Source organism: Scyliorhinus torazame, chromosome 29 (genome assembly GCF_047496885.1).
Source record: "Scyliorhinus torazame isolate Kashiwa2021f chromosome 29, sScyTor2.1, whole genome shotgun sequence".
In the NCBI taxonomy this organism is placed as follows: Eukaryota; Metazoa; Chordata; class Chondrichthyes; order Carcharhiniformes; family Scyliorhinidae; genus Scyliorhinus; species Scyliorhinus torazame.
This window is the reverse complement of record NC_092735.1, coordinates 26,138,716-26,157,503: the sequence shown is the minus strand read 5'-3', so window position 1 is coordinate 26,157,503 and position 18,788 is coordinate 26,138,716. Positions and strand designations below refer to the sequence as shown.

General features: G+C 46.1%; 1 protein-coding gene across 1 annotated transcript in view; it reads left to right on the top strand.

The window, feature by feature from the left end:
- The window catches only part of LOC140403957 (F-box only protein 47-like), a 61,675-nt gene extending 44,485 nt beyond the window's left edge, over positions 1 to 17,190 (top strand). The window contains exons 11-12 of the mRNA XM_072492246.1: positions 619 to 778; positions 11,987 to 17,190. Coding sequence (XP_072348347.1) covers positions 619 to 778; positions 11,987 to 12,099 — 273 coding nt within the window. The 3' untranslated portion in view covers positions 12,100 to 17,190. The remainder of the gene's footprint in view (positions 1 to 618; positions 779 to 11,986) is intronic.
- Positions 17,191 to 18,788: the final 1,598 nt, after the last annotated feature.

The following is an 18,788-nucleotide window of genomic DNA, read 5'->3' as shown; positions in this document are numbered from 1 at the left end:
GCCTACCTGTGACAATAAAGGTTATTATTATTCATTATTATTATAGATACCTGCCAGGATTTTTAAAATCAAAAATTGCAAAGGCCAGTGTGTTGAGAACAATTCTTTCCCTTCACAACCAAAATTTGATCTTTGATTCTGACCAAAATTAATGGGGCAAAAATTATTTTTCATTGCTGATTGTAAGACCCCAACATGGGGTGATGACTTTGAACAATTCCTATTCAGGGTACCACACAAAATATCCCTGAAACAATGAAATCGGCATTAAGCTGGCAAACATACTGAGAGGGACTGTAAGGTTGGCTGGTTGGGGATGAGGAGTTGAAATGTTAACTTTTGCTTCAGGTGGTATTCTTCAGAGGCTGGTTAATGGCATATTGTTGGGGCAGACCGAGGCAGCCTTACTTTGCCCCTGATCTCTGATCCTGATGAAAGGTCGCATTTGAAATGTTAACCCTATCTTCCTCTTTCAGATGCTGGGTGGCCTGGAGTTCATTTCCAGGAGTTTCTGCTTATCAAATTGCAAAGCAGCGCTTTTATTTTTTATTTCATGATAATCCCTGGCATAATGTTTGTGCTTGTAGTAGATATCAATACCTGGAATTTTGTGCACAGGTATGTGAAAAGGATGGATACTGCATGGACTGGACTGTGAAAATGGTCCATAGAATCTGCAAGGTGATTCCCAGCAGTGAAAGCAGGTGGAACTTTCTACAGGCAATTGAGAAGATTTTTGCACGGGTTACCATGGATATGATTGAATCCCTAATGTTTAGTGAGTACATTTAATTTATATATTTTAAATCAGAGGAAATAAAGCATCATTTCGTACAGATGTTGACTGTTGGCTGGGGGGGTGGGTGGGGCTTAATTGCTGTGCTAATATTCAGCAAATGTTTCTGGACACAGGCATTGGTTCGCCAACACTGACCACGAAAATAACAGCATTTATTTATATAACAGTATTTATACAATGCCTTTTACAAAATAAAACATCCCAACAGGGGCTTCATAGAATCATAGAATTTACAGTGCAGAAGGAGGCCATTCGGCACATTGAGTTTGCAGTGGCCCTTGGAAAGATCACCCCACGCCACCCTAGCCCTGTAACCCAGTAACCCCACCTAATTTTTTTGGACACTAAGGGTAATTTAGCATGGCCAATCCACCTAATCTGCTCATCTTTGGACCGTGGGAAGAAGCCCATGCAGTCACGGGGAGAACGTGCAGGCTCCACACAGTCAGTGACCCAAGCTGGGAATCGAACCTGGAGCTGTGATGCAACAGTGCTAACCACTGTGCTACCGTGCCCCCCTACTCAAACTAAAAGCAGGTGAGCTCACAAATAACTGAGGTAAGGGACGTCATTCTACGACCCCCCGCCGGGTCGGAGAATCGCCGGGGGCTGGCGTGAATCCCGCCCCCGCCGGTTGCCGAAGTCTCCGGCACTGGAGATTCGGCGGGGGCGGGAATCGCGCCGCGCCGGTTGGCGGGCCCCCCCGCTCGATTCTCCGGTCCAGATGGGCTGAAGTCCCGCAGATAAATTGCCTGACCCGCCGGCGTGGATTAAACCACCTTTTGAACGGCGGGACAAGGCGGCGTGGGTGGGCTCTGGGGTCCTGGGGGGGCACGGGGCGATCTGGCCCCGGGGGGTGCCCCCACATGGCCTGGCCTGCGATTGGGGCCCACCGATCCGCGGGCGGGCCTGTGCCGTGGGGGCACTCTTTCCCTTCCGCCTCCGCCACGGTCTCCACCATGGCGGAGGCGGAAGAGACTCACTCCACTGCGCATGCGTGGGAAACTGTCAGCGGCCGCTGACGCTCCTGCGCATGCGCCGCCCGGGGATGTTGCGCTGGCGGGACAACAAATGCCGTTTCCGCCAGCTGGCGGGGCGGAAATTCCTCCGGCGCTGGCCTAGCCCCTCAATGTTGGGGCTCGGCCCCCAAAGATGCGGAGCATTCCGCACGTTTGGGGCGGCGCGATGCCCGTCTGATTGGCGCCGTTTTGGGCGCCAGTCGGCGGACATCGCGCCGTTTCGGGAGAATTTCACCCAAGGTTCTCAACAACCTTCTGAACATTGAACTCTTCCCCATATTCATATTTTACGAATGAAATGAAACACCAGTTTTGAAAATCAAACTCTGTGAAACGTAAGCCCTTCTATATGTGTAATAACATAACCGCACATCACTCTGGATTCATTTACTCGACCATCTATTCCACTCAACAACTACTCGGTGGTTTCTTCTTGCTCAAGTGTTCTGCCGTTTCAGCAATCTGACTTTAGAAGTTTAACTCCTGTGCAAGTCAGGGGGTTGTTCACTCTTTGGTAACCTCTCCAAATCGCTGAGATGATAGCTGGGTTGGATAACTTAGAATCTGCTGAATTACCTCTTCTCCATCTGATTTTTCTTTACATTCATTGGTCCAGCCACTTGACGGTTAATGCAGAAAAAGTACAGATCTACACGGCAGAAAAAGAGGCCTCACTGTCCAGCACGCCTGTGCCGACTCTTCGCCAGTTAGTCCTACCTGCACCTGCTCTTTCCCCATTGTGCTGCATTTTATTTACTTTTCAAGTATTATTATTTGTAGTAATAATATTATAATAATCTTTTTATTGCCACAAGTAGGCTTACATTAACACTGCAATGAAGTTACTGTGAAAAGCCCTAGTCGCCACATTCCGGCGCCTGTTCGGGTACACGGAGGGAGAATTTAGAATTTCAGCTGGTATGGGTATTGAACCCGCGCTGCTCGCTTTGTTCTGCATCACAAACCAGCTGTCTAGCCCACTGAGCTAAACCAGCATGTGCAATTCTTTTTGGAAAGTTACCATTGAATAAACTTCCACCATCCTTTCAGGCAATGCATTTCAGATCGGAACACTTGCTGTGTAAAACTATTTCTCCTAATTTCCCTTGGTTCTTTTGCCAATTATCTTAGATCTGTGTCCTCTGATTACCGACTCTCCTGTCAATGAACAGTTTCTCCCTATCCATAGAAACCCTTCAAGATTTTGAACACCTCCATTAAATCACCCCTTTGCCTTCTCTGCTCTAGGGAGAAGAATCCCAGTTCTTTTAGTCTCCCCATGGACCCAAAGCTCCTCATCTCCGGTACTGTAATAGCCTTCACGAGACCCACGTGGATGAGCCAATTGATATTCACGTCGGGCTCGTGCAATACGAGCTCCACCGCTGAGCGGAGGCCGAGCAGCTGGGGCTCTTGAACCAGGTACTCAAAAGCCGGCCAGGATTGGGACTGGATTGATCGCTAGTCCCGGCTGTATGCCGCACTGCGGCCTTTACTTATGTTTACCAAAATAATTTTTAAAAAAAACTTTTCAGGACTCCTGGGGATATTATGGGTACCTCTTCTGCTCCCTTTCCAAAGCCTTTGAAAACAAAATATGCTTTTGTGCAGAAACATTTTTCATTGTAACAAAGTAAAACAAAACAATAACATACAACAAACATTGTAAAATTCACTCACCCACAAATACCCCAGTCCCCCATGAACAAACAAAACTCAACAAAAACCAAACCCGAGCAACTGATGCTAACTAATTCCATGAAAAAAGAGATGAAAGGCTGCCACCTCGAGTGGAATCCTTCCACTGATCCCTTAACCTTCTCAAGATACAAAAATTCCATCAGATCACTCAGCCAGGCCGAGGCACTGGGCGGTACTTGGGACCTCCACCCGAGCAGAACTCACCTCCGGGCTATGAACGAGGCAAAGGCGAGGACGTTCGCCTTCATCCCCATCTGAAAATGAAATGAAAATCGCTTATTGTCACAAGTAGGCTTCAAATGAAGTTACTGTGAAGAGCCCCTAGTCGTCACATTCCGGCGCCTGTTCGGGGAGGCTGGTACGGGAATCGAACCGTGCTGCTGGCCTGCCTTGATCTGCTTTAAAAGCCAGCGATTTAGCCCAGTGTGCTAAATCTGCAGCACCGGCGAGTCCGATACACCAAAAATAGCCACAACGGGCAAGGCTCCAGCTGAATGCCCAGAATCTCCAACATGGTGCTGAAAAAGGAAACCCAGAAGCTTACAAGTTTAGGGCAAGATCAAAACATGTGCATAGATTTGCTGGTCCCCTAGCACAAACTCGCACCTACCCTCCACCCCGAGAAGAAACCTTTCATCCGTACCCTGGTCAAGTGCGCCTCAGCACCACCTTGAACTGGATCAAGCTGAGCCTAGCACAAGACAAGGTGGAGTTGACCCTGTGAAGAGCCTCACTCCACACCCCCTCATCAAAAACCGGACCCAGTTCACCATCCTACCGTATCTTTACTTCCTCCAACGAAACCTGCTCCGTCGCCATAGATATCCAAAATCCTCCACTCACCCAACCCGGCCAGGACAGGACCCTATCCAAAAATGAGGATGACGGTGCCAGGGCAAATGAAGGAATCTCTTTACTCAAAAATTTGTGAACCTGCAAGTACCTAAATACCTTAGCTCTCGGGAGCTGGAGCTTCTCCAACAATTCCTTCATCCGGACGAAACTCCCTTCAATAAACATGTCCCCAAACCCTCCCTTTCCCAAGCCCTGAATGATTGGTCCAAGCCAGATGGCACAAACAAATGGTTCCTACAAATAGGGGCCAACATCGACATGGAGCACAACCTAAAATGCTGCCTAAACCTCCAAATCCTCAAAGTGGCTACCGCAGGCACGTGGTGAATTCTGTATCGGAAAACGGCAGCGGGGCAGCGCAATCTCAAACAAAACAAGGACAAAAATCCTAAACTCATTACCTAAACTAAAAACCCTAAAGTAATGAGCTGCAGATACCTCCACTCCCGTTAACTAACTTTACAGATAGCAGGGTGACCCCCGCGCAGGGTAAAACCAGAAAGGTAATCATACCGACAACCAGCACCACCCCCGCCCACATCTAATTTTAATATAAAAGAAAACCAACACCAATCCCACAAACAACCCCAAAAATACAAACCCCAAGAACTTGCCCAGAACCACCCCCCCAGAAATTCCCCATTACAACATACCCTCACCCACAATACAAACATCCCACAATAAATACAGATACAAATGCACCTAACAATGAACAATTAGTATGCCCCCAGTCCATGTTTCTTTGCAAACTCATCCGCCTCCTCCAGTGCATCAAAGTAATAGTCTCTCTCCTTAAAAGTCAGGCCAAGACGGGCCGGGTACACTGTGGTGAATGATATCTGTATACATATGTACCCTTAATGCGTAGGCCCCTTTAAGACCGGGTTTGGAACCCTGGGGGACTCCGCCTCTGGCCCCACCCCCAGGAAGCTGTATTTAAGGTTACGTTCAGTAGACAGCGTGCAGTGAGCACACTTCTCGGCAGCTGTCTGGTTTTCTGGTTATTGAAGTCTTTGTATTATCGAACTCCTGTCCTGAGTCGTAATTGAGGGTATCTCATACACCACACCAAATCACGCATTACTTTTGTACAATGCGGCCATGGCCTTGATGAACGCTGCAAGCCTTCGAGTCAGCTCCCACGTCCTGATATATCTTGGTGGTGTGGACCCTCCCATCTATAATCCCAATGGTCCTTTGCCCACCTCAAGACCCGTTCCTTCTCTTGGTACCTGTGGAACCTAACGGTGATCGCCCGTGGTGGTTCCCCAGATCCCCAGTGATTTCCCAGGAGATTTTCCCCTGCCCCTCTGTATTTTTTAAAAGATGTTTTTTGCCTACATTCTGTAGGCTGCAGAGCTCTTAGTGGCGCTACTGAGCTGCCAACCTTCTGATTGGCTGCTGCCCATGAAATGGACGCGACATGCATTTCCTGTCGATGCCGGGCCATCCACCTAGTCGATAAAAGTTCATATTGTAATTTTGCAAAGTGGATGTATAAGCCTTAGTTGTACTGCATTGTTAATTCTGTCCGTTTTAATTTGAGATAAAGTTTGTTTTTGTTCCCTTGTTGTTTCCTCTTCTCAATTGTTTAGCCACGTCCCTCAAACCTAGTGGGGCTGAAATTCATCTTGGGCACTTGTGCAAAATGGCGTAAACAAATCAGCATATTTTACACTTGATTTTCGTTTGAACTTCAGTGGCAAAGTAAACCCAATTGAGTGTAAATGAGCTGTTGATTTGCTATCACCCATTTTGTTACTATTCCACCGCCACCCCAGGATGAATTTTACCTCCAATGTTTCTTCCAGAAGTTGAAGCATTCGGTGAGAAAATGAGTGAAACAACTGGTAAACTGATTATTAATCTTGCATTGGAATAAATCCTGCTCCCTTCTGCATAGTTTCAGAAAGCTTGTTCCATCCTTGAATCCATGTCATCCTACACCCTCTAACAAATGCAGAATAAAAAAAAACAAGTTCTGTCCATCATAGTAATTCACCCTGACAGTTCCTGCTCCCTCCAATACAGCCTTGAAGCTTTCCCTTACCTAAAACAAACAACAGAAAAATATGATAGCAATTAGGAGAATCGGCTTAATAAACCACGTGTGACGTGAAATGGCAAGATTTGTTGAATCATAACACGCAAAATAATATATTTGTACAAGAATTTATCTAAATACTTTTCATTATCCTATCCCCACCCCATCATGCTTCTGTTATTCATCACTTATCCTCATTAGCGAGAATGTTAACCCGCCCCGCCTGTTGGGATTGGTGTGCAGTTAAAATAGCTGTATAAAGACCAACTGGACCTTTCCTGCTTGATTTCTGCTCATTATGATCTTTACTGTGGATTATCATAGAATTTACAGTGCAGAAGGAGGCCATTCGGCCCATCGAGTCTGCACCGGCTCTTGGAAAGAGCACCCTACCCAAGGTCAACACCTCCACCCTAGCCCACAACCCAGCAATCCCACCCAACATTAAGGGTAATTTTGGAGTCTAAGGGCAATTTATCATGGCCAGTCTACCTAACCTGCACATCTTTGGACTGTGGGAGGAAACCGGAGCTCCTGGAGGAAACCCACGCACACACGGGGAGGATGTGCAGACTCCGCACAGACAGTGACCCAAGCCGGAATCGAACCTGGGACCCTGGAGCTGTGAAGCAATTGTGCTATCCACAATGCTACCGTTTGAACCGTGCTGCTGGCCTGCCTTGGTCTGCTTTCAAAGCCAGCGATTTAGCCCTGTGCTAAACAGCCCCTGATCTCTTTTTAAAACATTCTTCCAATTAAGGGGCAATTTCATGGCCAATCCACCTACCCAGCACATCTTTGGGTTGTGGGGGTGAGACCCGCGCAGACATGGGGAGAATGTGCAAACTCCACACGGAGAGTGACCTGGGGCTGGGATCGAACCCGGGTCCTCGGTGCCGTGAGGCAGCAGTGCTAACCACTGTGCCACCGTGCCACCCTAACTAGATCTCTTTTTTAGGTGTTTGAGGCAGATGCCTGGCTCGGATGGAAGCCTTATTAATAGAAGCTAATCAGCATCTTATAATGTCTCTTGAACTCCGAAGCTATTTTTCATGGCTTAACGGGAAAGAAGAGAAGCCTCTCTACAGTAAATTAGTGGGAGACAGTGGTGTCCTGGTAATGTGACTGGATAAGCAATCCAGAATCCTGGATCTGGGTACACGAGTTCACATCCCGCAATGACAGCTGGTGGAGTTTAAATTCAATTAATAAGAAAATCTGGGGTTGAAAGCTGGGTCTGAATTTCATGCTCCCTTGCCAGCATGTTTTTAGGCGTGGTGGAGCGTGAAGTAACATGAATGGGCTTCATGCTTAATCCCCGATCTCTCAGCGATTTTGGCCCCAGTAGTCATTTATCAAACACATGGCCGTTTCCTGCACAGCCTCAATTTCTAGACTGGGATTTCCCAGATATGGGGAAAGCCCGAAGATGATTGAGTTTAAGGCTTGGGTGGGAAGGAAGGGGTGGAGTGCTCCCATCAGAGGGCCCCTTCTAACTTCAGGCACCTCCCCATCCCACCTTAAGATCCAGCAGCCGCTCGACCTCCCTTCCATCTCCTGCCCGGCTCCCTCGACACTCCATTTCCCCACAAACTCATTTCTCTGTGCACTCCCGTGTCTTGGGCTCCAATGGATATCATGAGCGTCCACTTCTGTCCATTGCAAGTTCTGTCAGATTGGCTGGCAGCTCTCTAAGACAGTACTCCTTCCTGATTGAGGGGCAGAAGTTCTGTTTGCAGCTAATTAACACTCATTGGCGCGAGACAAGCACTCTTCGGCAAGGACTCTTCAGGCGGTGGGACAGAAAACCCCGCCTATGAAATACCTGACCCTAATCTCAGTAACGGTGACCATATAACTATCACCGATTGTTGTAAAAACACATCTGATTCATTAATGTCCTTGAGGGAAGCAAATCTACCGTCCTTATCCAGCCTGGCCTACATTTGACTCCAAACCCACAGGAATATGGTTGATTCTACCCTCTGAAATGGTCTTGTTAGACACTCAGTTCAAAGGCAGCTAGGGATGGGCAACGGATGCTGGCCTTTCAAAGGGTCTGGCGCCTATTTTGGGAACTTCCAAGGCACTCGTAACCATTGTGTCCCCACATCTGTTGGATCAGTGGACAACAAGCATGATGATTGGGGAATGTGGTACCATAGATCACAGTGTACAAATCAACTTTTGAAACTTTGAAAAATAAGCTCCTACAACATTCAAGAAGCTTGACACCATCAAGCCCGCTTGATTGCTACTCCTTCCACAAACATTCTGTCCCTCCACCAACGATCGGTGGCAACCCTCCACAGGATGTACTGCAGTAACTTGTCAAGGTTCTTTAGGCAGCACCCTCCAAACCAACGATCACTACCATCTAGAAGGAAAAGAGCAGCAGGTACCTGGGAACCGCACCATCTGGAGGTTCCCCTCCAAGTCACTCACCACCCCGACTTGGAAATGTATTGGACGTTCCTTCACTGTCGCTGGGTCAAAATCCTAGAACTCCTTCCCTAACAGCACTGTGAGTGCACCTACGCCACATGGACTGCAGCGGTTCAAGAAGACAGCTCACCACCACCTTCTGAAGGGCAACTAGGGATGGGCAATAAATGCTGGGCTAGCTAGCATTTACACACTGTAAAATGATTTTTTTAAAAATGGCACATATATGTATCGCTGATGCTTGTGTAGCGGGTGCGGATGACAATTTTGAAATGTAGGGTGGGATTTACCGACCACCCCACCCCCATGTTTTTTGGCAGCGCAGGTGGACCGCCAGCGGAATCTACTGGCCCTGCACCAGTAGATCCCGGATTTTCTGTTGACTGCACCTCTCTTCGTTGGGAAACCTGTGCACCCGTGTGGGACCGGAATTTCCTGCCAATGTGAACAGCATGTAAATCCCGCCCATAAAAAAAACAGCGTAGCACCAGTAATTCAAATTAAATCAATATGGCACGTTTTATTGAACAAATTAATTCTACAAGGATACCTTTAACCACGAACAAAATGTTGTAAAATCTGTCAAATTCATTGTTCTTGGCATCTGAGGCAAAGATTTAATCCAATTCATTATGAGTCACTTTGTCTAACATAAGGAACCTCCTCTGGATCAGATTTGGCATTTTTGGTTTCAGATTCATCCTTCCACAGCAAATTATCTTCCCCTTCATCCATTTAATTGGATATCTAATATCGGTAACATTCTGCAATTTTTTGAATGATCTAGAATAGTTTCTGCATTAATAGCATCCTACGATTTGATAACGAAATCACAAGAACATCAAGGAAGGCACCACGCATATCTCCACTCTTTGTGAAAGACCTTTGTCCATCTACCACCCATTTATTCCATTTGGGGCAAACATGATCCTCGAATGGCTTGTTGGGGGACACGTCCAAAGGTTGAACCATGGATGTTGAACCCCAGTATAACTGCAATTTGGGTGTTATTTCTTTGCAAGCGCCTCTTGATCTGATTTGTTACATGGGATCTGAAAATGTCCCATACTAATAAGCTGCATTCTTTGCATAGGTCACTGGGATGCCTACCCTACACATTATTGATTTACAATTTTGTTCCATCTTAATTTCTCAAACTTGGCATGAACATTTGCAAAAACTCCTGCAAAGAACCTGGGGCTGGATTCTCCGTCCCGCCGCGCCATATTTCTGTTTCACCCCGCTGGCGGGATGCTCCGTTACGCCGGCTGGTCAATGGGGTTTCTCATTGTGGGGCAGCCCCACACCATCGGGAAACCTCCAGGCTGCCGACAAAACAGTGCAGCCCGCTGGCGGAGAATCCAGCCCTTGATCTTTGGCATGGTTTTAAATTTGAAAATTGGCAAAGGCTTTAATTGCGTTCTGTCAGCCGTACAGGCTGTGAATATTGCCTTCAATGTCCTGTGGTTTTCACTAGGTTGGGCGGCACCGTAGCACAGTGGCTAGCACTGTTGCTTTACAGCACTAGGGTCCCAGGTTCGACTCCCGGCTTGGGTCACTGTCTTGCACGATTCACCCACTGTGCCTGAATCCGTGGCAGGTGCAATTAGGTCGATGAATCGGGCCCTCGAGAGATGCTGCAAACATGCTGAGTTTACCAAGTATTTTCTGTTTGTATTTCACATTTCCATCATCAGCAATATTTTGCTTTTATTAACACTACTCTTTTTGTTGCCTTATATAAAACTCTGATTGAAGTTCCTCTTGGTTCATTAATAAACCAAAACACTTCTGACTGTTGATTTAGATTCTTGCAACCACCCTGCACCTACTCCAGGTACCCATACTTACAACCCCTTGAGCTTGTCTCACACAGCATAAGAAGTATGACAGTAATATTACTAAAATAAATTTAAATTTTCTTCTTTCCTTGACAGCTGGTTTTACACATATACAGTAAAATCTGATGAGTCAAATCCCAAGGGGATCGGCCCACAAATCTATGTTGAACGGAACTGTGTGGTAGCCGAGGAGGCCCCAGTCCCACGTGAATGCATCTCTATGTAACCTGATGTGCCTAAAATGCGGTCTACATCAAATCAACCATAGGCATACTTGCAGGCTTTGCACATCCTTCCACAGGCAGACCTGGATGTCAAATGGTGACTTTCCCAGCGCTTCATGATTTCATGCTCACATGTCGTCTAACTCCGCACTGATGGGTTGGCACGGACATCTGGAAAGCTAGTCAGGAGATTCCAGTGCGGAATTTCAGTTTGTCATGGGCATTATTCTGTGGGAGTTCCCACTCTGCCGGCGGGATTGGTTGACAACTTGGTTGACATAACCAGAATGTTGTGCTATCTGAACTTCACTTATTGCGATTCCACCGTATACAGCTGAGATGACATGATTACTGAAATAAACCCGTTATTGACTGAATTTGTGCCTATGTTAGTTAATCTAGTTCTGTCACACTGTCAATTTAAGTAACAATATCAAGAAATTCCTCCCATTATGTCAGCAAAACGTCTTGGGAGACAAAAAAGAATCAGTGCTCTTGCTCCTGAATTTGTTATTCGGTTCCATTTACTTCAATGGGTCTAAATATTGGGAGGGGGGGTTTTAAACTGGCAGATGCAATGTCACCAGTTTTGCACTCCTGCCCAACTTGAATTTTACCTCTGTAGAAATTAACAAATTGACCCTGCAGCTGCATTATAATTTTTGTTCCACGGTGGCACAGTGGTTTGTACTGCTGCCTCACAGCGACAGGGATCTGTCCTTGTGTGACTGTCTTGTGTGGAGTTTGCACTTTCTCTCCCTCCGGTTCCCTCCCACAGCACAAAGATATTCAGGTGAGGTCGGTTGGCCATGCTAAAATTGACCCTTAGCGTCCAGGGATGTGTAGGTTAAAGGGATAGGGCGGGGGAGTGGGCCTAGGTGCTCTTTCAAAGGGTTGGTGCAGACTCGATGGGCTGAATGGCCTCCTGCACTGCAGGGATTCTATGATTCTCTTTGGGTTTCTGATACTGAAAGTAATTTGTTTTAAATGCGATGAACTGTGATTAAATTTGCTAATCTGATAATGGTTAATTTGCCGCTGTGCTCTTTGTGTTGCAGGCGGCCTTGATGAAGACGAAGGTGTAACATATAACATGTACAATATGGTGAATGCTCAAGCAGAGTTTCATAAAGAAGTCATGCTTTGTGCCTTCAACAACATCCTAACGTGAAAGGCATTCTTGAAGTCAAAAGTAATACTTTATATAACCTAACCTATTGTCAGACCAAACAATCTTATGCATTTTTTTGTTTCTATTTCCCTAGCCAATTGAGGAAACAAGATAGTTATCCTTTGACCCAAGCAATATTCATTTGGGCTCTCCTTCTGAGGGTAAAACATTCCAACTAAAACGGTAAAGCTGTGGGGCGGGATTCTCCTTCGGCCGATGCTGGAATCGGGAAACATGATTGGGCAGAGAATTCGCCGTCTGCCAAAAATTGAGGTTGGCGCCGGACACCAAACGGAATGCCATGCTCTGGTGCATCGCCGACAGTGTGAATGTGTTACCCCGGCGTGGGCATGCAAATTGCACAGTAGTGGCCATTGGCATATCATTAACGGGTCTGACCCCGCATTGTCTGGGCCTTCCCCGATGCTCCGCCGCTGCCAGGAGGAACTCCGACGGCGAGGTTCACGTGTTGTATTTCAAATTGGGACACAGGCGCCATATTCATGGGGGTGTAGGAGGGGGTACAAACAGTGTCCAACATCGCTAGAGTGTGCTTGCAGTTGTGTGCCGTTGGCCAGGGGGTGTCTGCTAGCGCCTGGGGGAGTAGCAGGGGGGTGGCTAGGAGGTGGCCCCTGGAGCCAGGGGTGGCCGGGCACGGAACCGCCATTGCCGCAGCCTGCAAGGCAGCCATGTGGCTGTGCAAGTCGCTGACTGCCCACTGGGAGCTTAGTGCCATGGGCCGTATGGATGAGCCCCGCAGGACATCGCCCTAGGTACTCTGGCCAGAGCCGATTCATCAACGGGATGGGCCTGCTCCAATGTACCTCATCTTGGCTGGATGAGGGTCGACATGCATTGGAATTCTGTGGGTTCTATGGCGTCGGTGCTAGCCCATTAACGGGACCTGAATCACTCCGGGACTGGCACCACTTTCATCCACGCAGAACACTCGCGATTCAGTCCCGGTGTCAGCACTACGTCTCTCAAACGAAGAATTTGCCTCCAGACAGTTTGATTCAGGAGCACCATAGATCAAATTGAAGAGCGAACCCTCAAACATGTTGATGTGTAGGAATCTTTTCCAATAGTTATTATTGCATACTGTACTGATTTTCTTTCCTTTAGGTCATAAGAGCGCAGGAAGGTGATATAACTTAGACATCGGTTCCCAATACAAGGCAACAAGTGAAACAAAATGGTATTGACTCATGATCCTCAGTTTAATTCCTCCCTTTAGAGAGAAGACTCAACTTCCACCAGGCTCCTCTGCTAACAGAATGGCTGAATGGGGAATCATAGGTGCAAACCTGCAGCCAGGATGCTAGGATGAGAAGCACGTCCCAATGACAGACAAAAGCAAAAAGCGCAAAATCTAGAATGCCAAGCTCAGACTTCAAATGTTTATAATTTTAACCTTTTCGGTCATTAACATTTCCATAAATAGTAAATTGCTTGCTCGATTAAAAGTGTTTTCCTCGAAGATATCACAGTAGGAATCCAGAGTGAGAAACATGCAATCAGTTGGATTAATGTATTATAGCATACACTGAGTCAGGAAAAGTAGCTTTTACCTCCATGTTGTTGTACAGTAACCGTGCATGGAAACTGCTGCTACCAGCAGATGTCTCACAACACACATCTGAGCTAACACGTTACAGTGCGCACCTGGTGTATACAGCTTATAGCTTCAGTAACACTTTACAACAAGCACCTGTCATGCTTATCGTGCAGCATTGTTACTATGCCTATCAGAACCCTAAGATTCTGGTGTAATGTCTGGCTTTTTGTGGGGTGTGGATGCAAGAATCAGACACTGAGGTTAATTCACCGAGTCATTTTGCTGCTGGTTTTCCAGTCAGTGGTTCGAGAATTAGCCACACTGGTCTCTTCATCTGATTTTTCCAGTTGGGGCTCCTGGGAAACGAGTTTGTGACAGAAGAGAAGTCAGATGACACTTGGAACGCTGAAGAATATGACGCATGGTTGTGTTAAATAAAGTGTTACATTGCATATCAGCTGTGTCCAAGGTAGAGCTGGGGTAAAGTGCTAGAGTGCCTACTGTGTGACTAGATCACAGTAGGTTTTGGGATCCTGGGAGGTGTGCCCCCGTGGGGCAAGTGCTGGACATGGATAGGGACGCAAAATAGGCAGAATTGCATCTTCCGTCAATTGAAGTCGATTGGAATTGAATATGGGGCAGAGTTATATAACAGGCAACCTATACCATACTGTCTGTGCTGCCTCCTCGGTCATGTCCCAATTCCACCACCTTGGATTTAGTGGCCCTCAGAACCTTTCATTGACCTGCTTCGAAGCTGCTGTTTCCTGCTGCTGCTGCCAAGACGTCTGAAAATCAGGCTAGTTAGGCTTACTTTAGAAATCAGCTTTGCCTTGCGATGGACTTAACTCTAATGTCCTGATATCTTCATTGAGTTTTCACCACTTCTGTTCTTTGCCACTTAATAACTCTAGTGTTTGGTCATGAAAAGTAGATGGAATAAGCTGATGGCATAGTGCAAGGAAGGGAAGAAGTTTGGTGAAGTTTAAAATTCTGTATTTAAAGCACGGGTTAATGTTTTCATGTAAGATTCCCATGCATTATCTTAACAGTCAGTAACTCATTCAAAATAAAAGGGTGAAAGATTTTGTTATAACACATACACACAGGAACCGTACACAAATCTGTTAACCAGTGTGCTAAAAGTAGTGCCCAGTGGAATTTAGGCTCAGAACACTATTCCAGTATCAAGTCCTGACAGTAAAATATCTTTTTTTCCCCAGCCCATTAATTAGTGGATTTGTCATGGCACAGCTCACCTAACTCAGGGCACAGTGAATTGCCCTCAAAGTATTTGAGATGCTGTGTTTAGTGTGAGGATCTGTGGCTTACCTGGTCATGTACATTGCAGGCATGTGTGTGTGTGTCACAGAATGGCGAAGCCCAAGTAAGGTTTGTGTGTTTATAAATGCCAGATTTTATATATTGCAGGTTCTCCCTACCCTTTCGATTCCTCCAATACTGCTCAACATATTCTTGCTGAGAGGTCATGCATGTGAGTTGCTCCTGAGCTCCTGGCAATGCGTTAGCTCAAGCTAGCGACCAGCAAATGTACTAGAGAAAACCCACGTTTTCTCATCTTACCATTATTTTCTTTGCCCCCCCCCCCCCCGGAGCGAATTATCAGAACTCTGCTGAGTGTTTTTCCCTTCAGCAACACAAGTGAGATTAGAATTTTGACCTGTGCGACATTGTGAGCAAGGCGTAGTTATGTTGATACGGTGGCTTAAGTACAGATCCACACTTTCTGAGTGCTGCTGTTTCTTTTTAATCTGAAGTCACCAATCCCTTTTACACTTGTGAGGAGGATACTCACATTTTTTGCTGAAACTCTTGATGGTTCCTGTTCGAATCACAGGAACAGTTGAATTTTGTTTCTGTCAAAGGTGCAGAAAGAGTTTTCATTACGCTGATGGTGTGTGAGCTACCAGCATATGTGACAGCACCGAAGCAATATTAGAAAGCCCTTAAAACAGAAAAGCATGACATCACTGTCATAGTAATTCATATTATGCTCACCTCCATTTCACAGTAATGACAAGTTTAAAAATTAATCCCCCCCCACTTACTGAGAGCAGCCACTTCCAACTGCGTTAGCAATCTTTATTCCACCAGTAAGTAACCTGCCTTCTGTTAGCTAAAATACATGGGAAAATGTCAGCGTTCGAGGACTTCTTAACATTGGGACATATCAGAAAAATTGTAGTTCAGTTGTGTGGATGAGTAAATTCCTCTGTGTTAATTGCCATTTTGCACACTACTTAGTAGAAGAAGCGAAGCGCAGCCTGGGATCTGGCATCTCCCCTCGCTGATTTGTGGGCTGATTGACGCACACCCACCATTTAATCTTCTGCTGGTTACCTTCAATGCACCTGTTTTGGTGTGGGGATTTCTGAATCCCATACAGTTGAGAGAAGTGTATCAATGTGTTTCCTTCCATTTGTATGATTAAAATCTCTGGACGCCAAGGATAACTCTTCATCTCTGGCATTCAGCATTGCTTAGTAGCTGCAGGAGCTTACATACAAGGCTTTTATTTTTATAAAGCTGTTTTGCCAACAGCTCAGAGGTCTGCTACATCACCCCGGCCTGGCACTTTTGCACCTGCCAAACATATGTTTCTAAACCTGAGGGTGAAAGAATTGACGGGTCTGGTGCAAGGTTGAATTCCCATTCCACTGGAGAAGTGACTCAATTCTGTGAAAGTAGAAAGCCTAGCCTACAATTTGTAGATCTTTATACAAGTTGTTAGCCTGGAAAGAAAGCACTGCGCTGTCATGAGTAATCTGACCATAAAGACCAGCTAATGCTCTACCCGGTAGCATTAAATCTCTGCTGTGAAACCCAACCACCCGTGCATTACTTGCACGCCTCTGAATATTTCCGCAATATCAGCTGTGGAGACTTCCTCCCTTAACGAGTGTAGAGTTGCAAAGAATTGTAATGAACTTTAATGCCCTTTTATTTATTTCTGTTCCAAAATTCAATGTTGATTGCACTGCCCGGTTAACTTTTTTTCTGATGTGTTTCTGAGAGCAACACTGTGCATGCACACAGTTGAAATGATACAGGAACTACATTTTTTTTGTCTTTTAGTTAAAAAGTAGATGTGCCTAAGAGGTGGTGGATGGCTTTTTGTTCAACTTTACCTTTGCCAAAAAATGAGTGAAGGCATGAGTTCCAGCTCCATTGTTGTGAGCACTTGTGTAGTACTAAGCCACAGAGAAACAGAAACAAATAAAATAATAATGTTAAAATTAATCATAATTCTTTGTAACTTATTTTTGAAGAAATAGGAGTGATGAGGCTACCTCCTTAAAAGATCATACAAAGGTCAAACGCAAAATGTATCAGCTAGAAATAAGCTTTAGTTTAAAAATGAATATATAACTACATTATTTATTTGTTAGCGTATATGCATATGTGCAAGCTAATTTAGATTATTTTAATGCCTTGGAAAGTAACATGCCAAATAATTTAAATTATTTATTTGTAAATAGATTGGAGATTGTATTTTCATGTTTGTTGCTGATGGATATTAAAGCTTAAAACATTTTGGTGGGATTTAGTGTTTTGATTCATCTATGATATTGCCGTAATGTATTCCTATTTAACTTTCTTTTGGCTCCCGTGAAGGTGCTGCTTCAGTACCCTGCCCAACCACCCATTCTTCACAAGTCATCCTCAATAGGCATTGATTGTAGATAGGATAATTCCCCATATAGGATAATTCCCCATTAGGGGCTGGTTTAGCACAGGGCTAAAGAGCTGGCTTTTAAAGCAGGTTCAATTCCCGTACCAGCCTCCCCGAACAGGCCCTGGAATGTGGTGACTAGGACTTTTCACAGTAACTTCATTTGAAGCCTACTTGTGACTAAGTGATTTTCATTTCATTTCAATTATGGTATTGCACCAACAACAACACCATTTTACCAAAACGCATTAAAATGCCTTGTATTCAATACAGGTAAATGTATTTTGCATGCAGCTACTCAACAAACATCTACCACCATTCAGTGTAAAACATTTTATTCTGGAATTCTGAGGTAACTTTATCAGACATGGCCTATTGGAGTGGAGCTTCTGTTTGTGTCTTGTAGTAGCGAGCTCCTTTCAAGATGATTTCTTGGAACACTGGAAGCGTCAGACCTGGGCACGGTGCCGAGCACCCGGGTTCGATCTCCGCCCCGGGTCACTGTCCGTGTGGAGTTTGCACATTCTTTCCATGTCTGCATGGGCCTCACCCCCACAACCCAAAAAGATGTGCAGGGTAGGTGGATTGACCACACTAAATTGCCCCTTAATTGGAAATTTTAAAAAAAGCGTCAGACCTAATCCCTTGCTCTCTAACCTTCAGCTCTGCCCACTCTCCCTCCAGTTCCATAAGGTGGTTGGTTGGGTACTTCACACACATTGCCAATGACGTGCCCAGTTGTAGATGCTTATTGCTGGGTGTGCTTTCTTCTGTTGGTGTAGATTAATTATTGCGGTTGGTTGGACTGACCTCGATGATAGCTTCTCCCATTAAGTGTTACCACAGGGGTTCCATTACCATGGGCCTTACCACCCCTGCGGAGCCATGAGATGAGGAATTGTGGTCATGGGTTCCTGAGGCAGCAATGTCGACATGAAGTGGAGACTCTGGTTCTGCCGGACCCCGAAGCGGGGGGGGGGGGGGTCCAGCGGTGAGACCTCTAAAAACTGAATAACTAGGATGCCACTAGAGTAGTTTTACATAAGTTAGTTTATTAAGGATTGAGATGAATTATAGGAAGTGTACCGAGTAATCATTGTTAACCATTAAACATGTATTTTTAGGACATAGCGGCACCCTCGCTATTCTCAGGCCCGGATGGGACGAGCGGCCAGGCCAAAACGGCGGGTTCCCCCCCCCGGCGCCGTCCGCACCTGGTCGCTGCCGTCGGGAACAGCGCGGGAACGCTGGGGGGCGGCCTGCGGAGGGGAAGGGGGGATCATGCACCGGGGGAGTACCTCAAATGTGGCATGGCCTGCGATCGGTGCCCACCGATCGTCGGGCCGTCCTCTGAAGGAGGACCTCCTTCCTTCCGCGGCCCCGCAAGATCCGCCCGCCATCTTCTTGCGGGGCGAACTCAGAGAGGACGGCAACCAC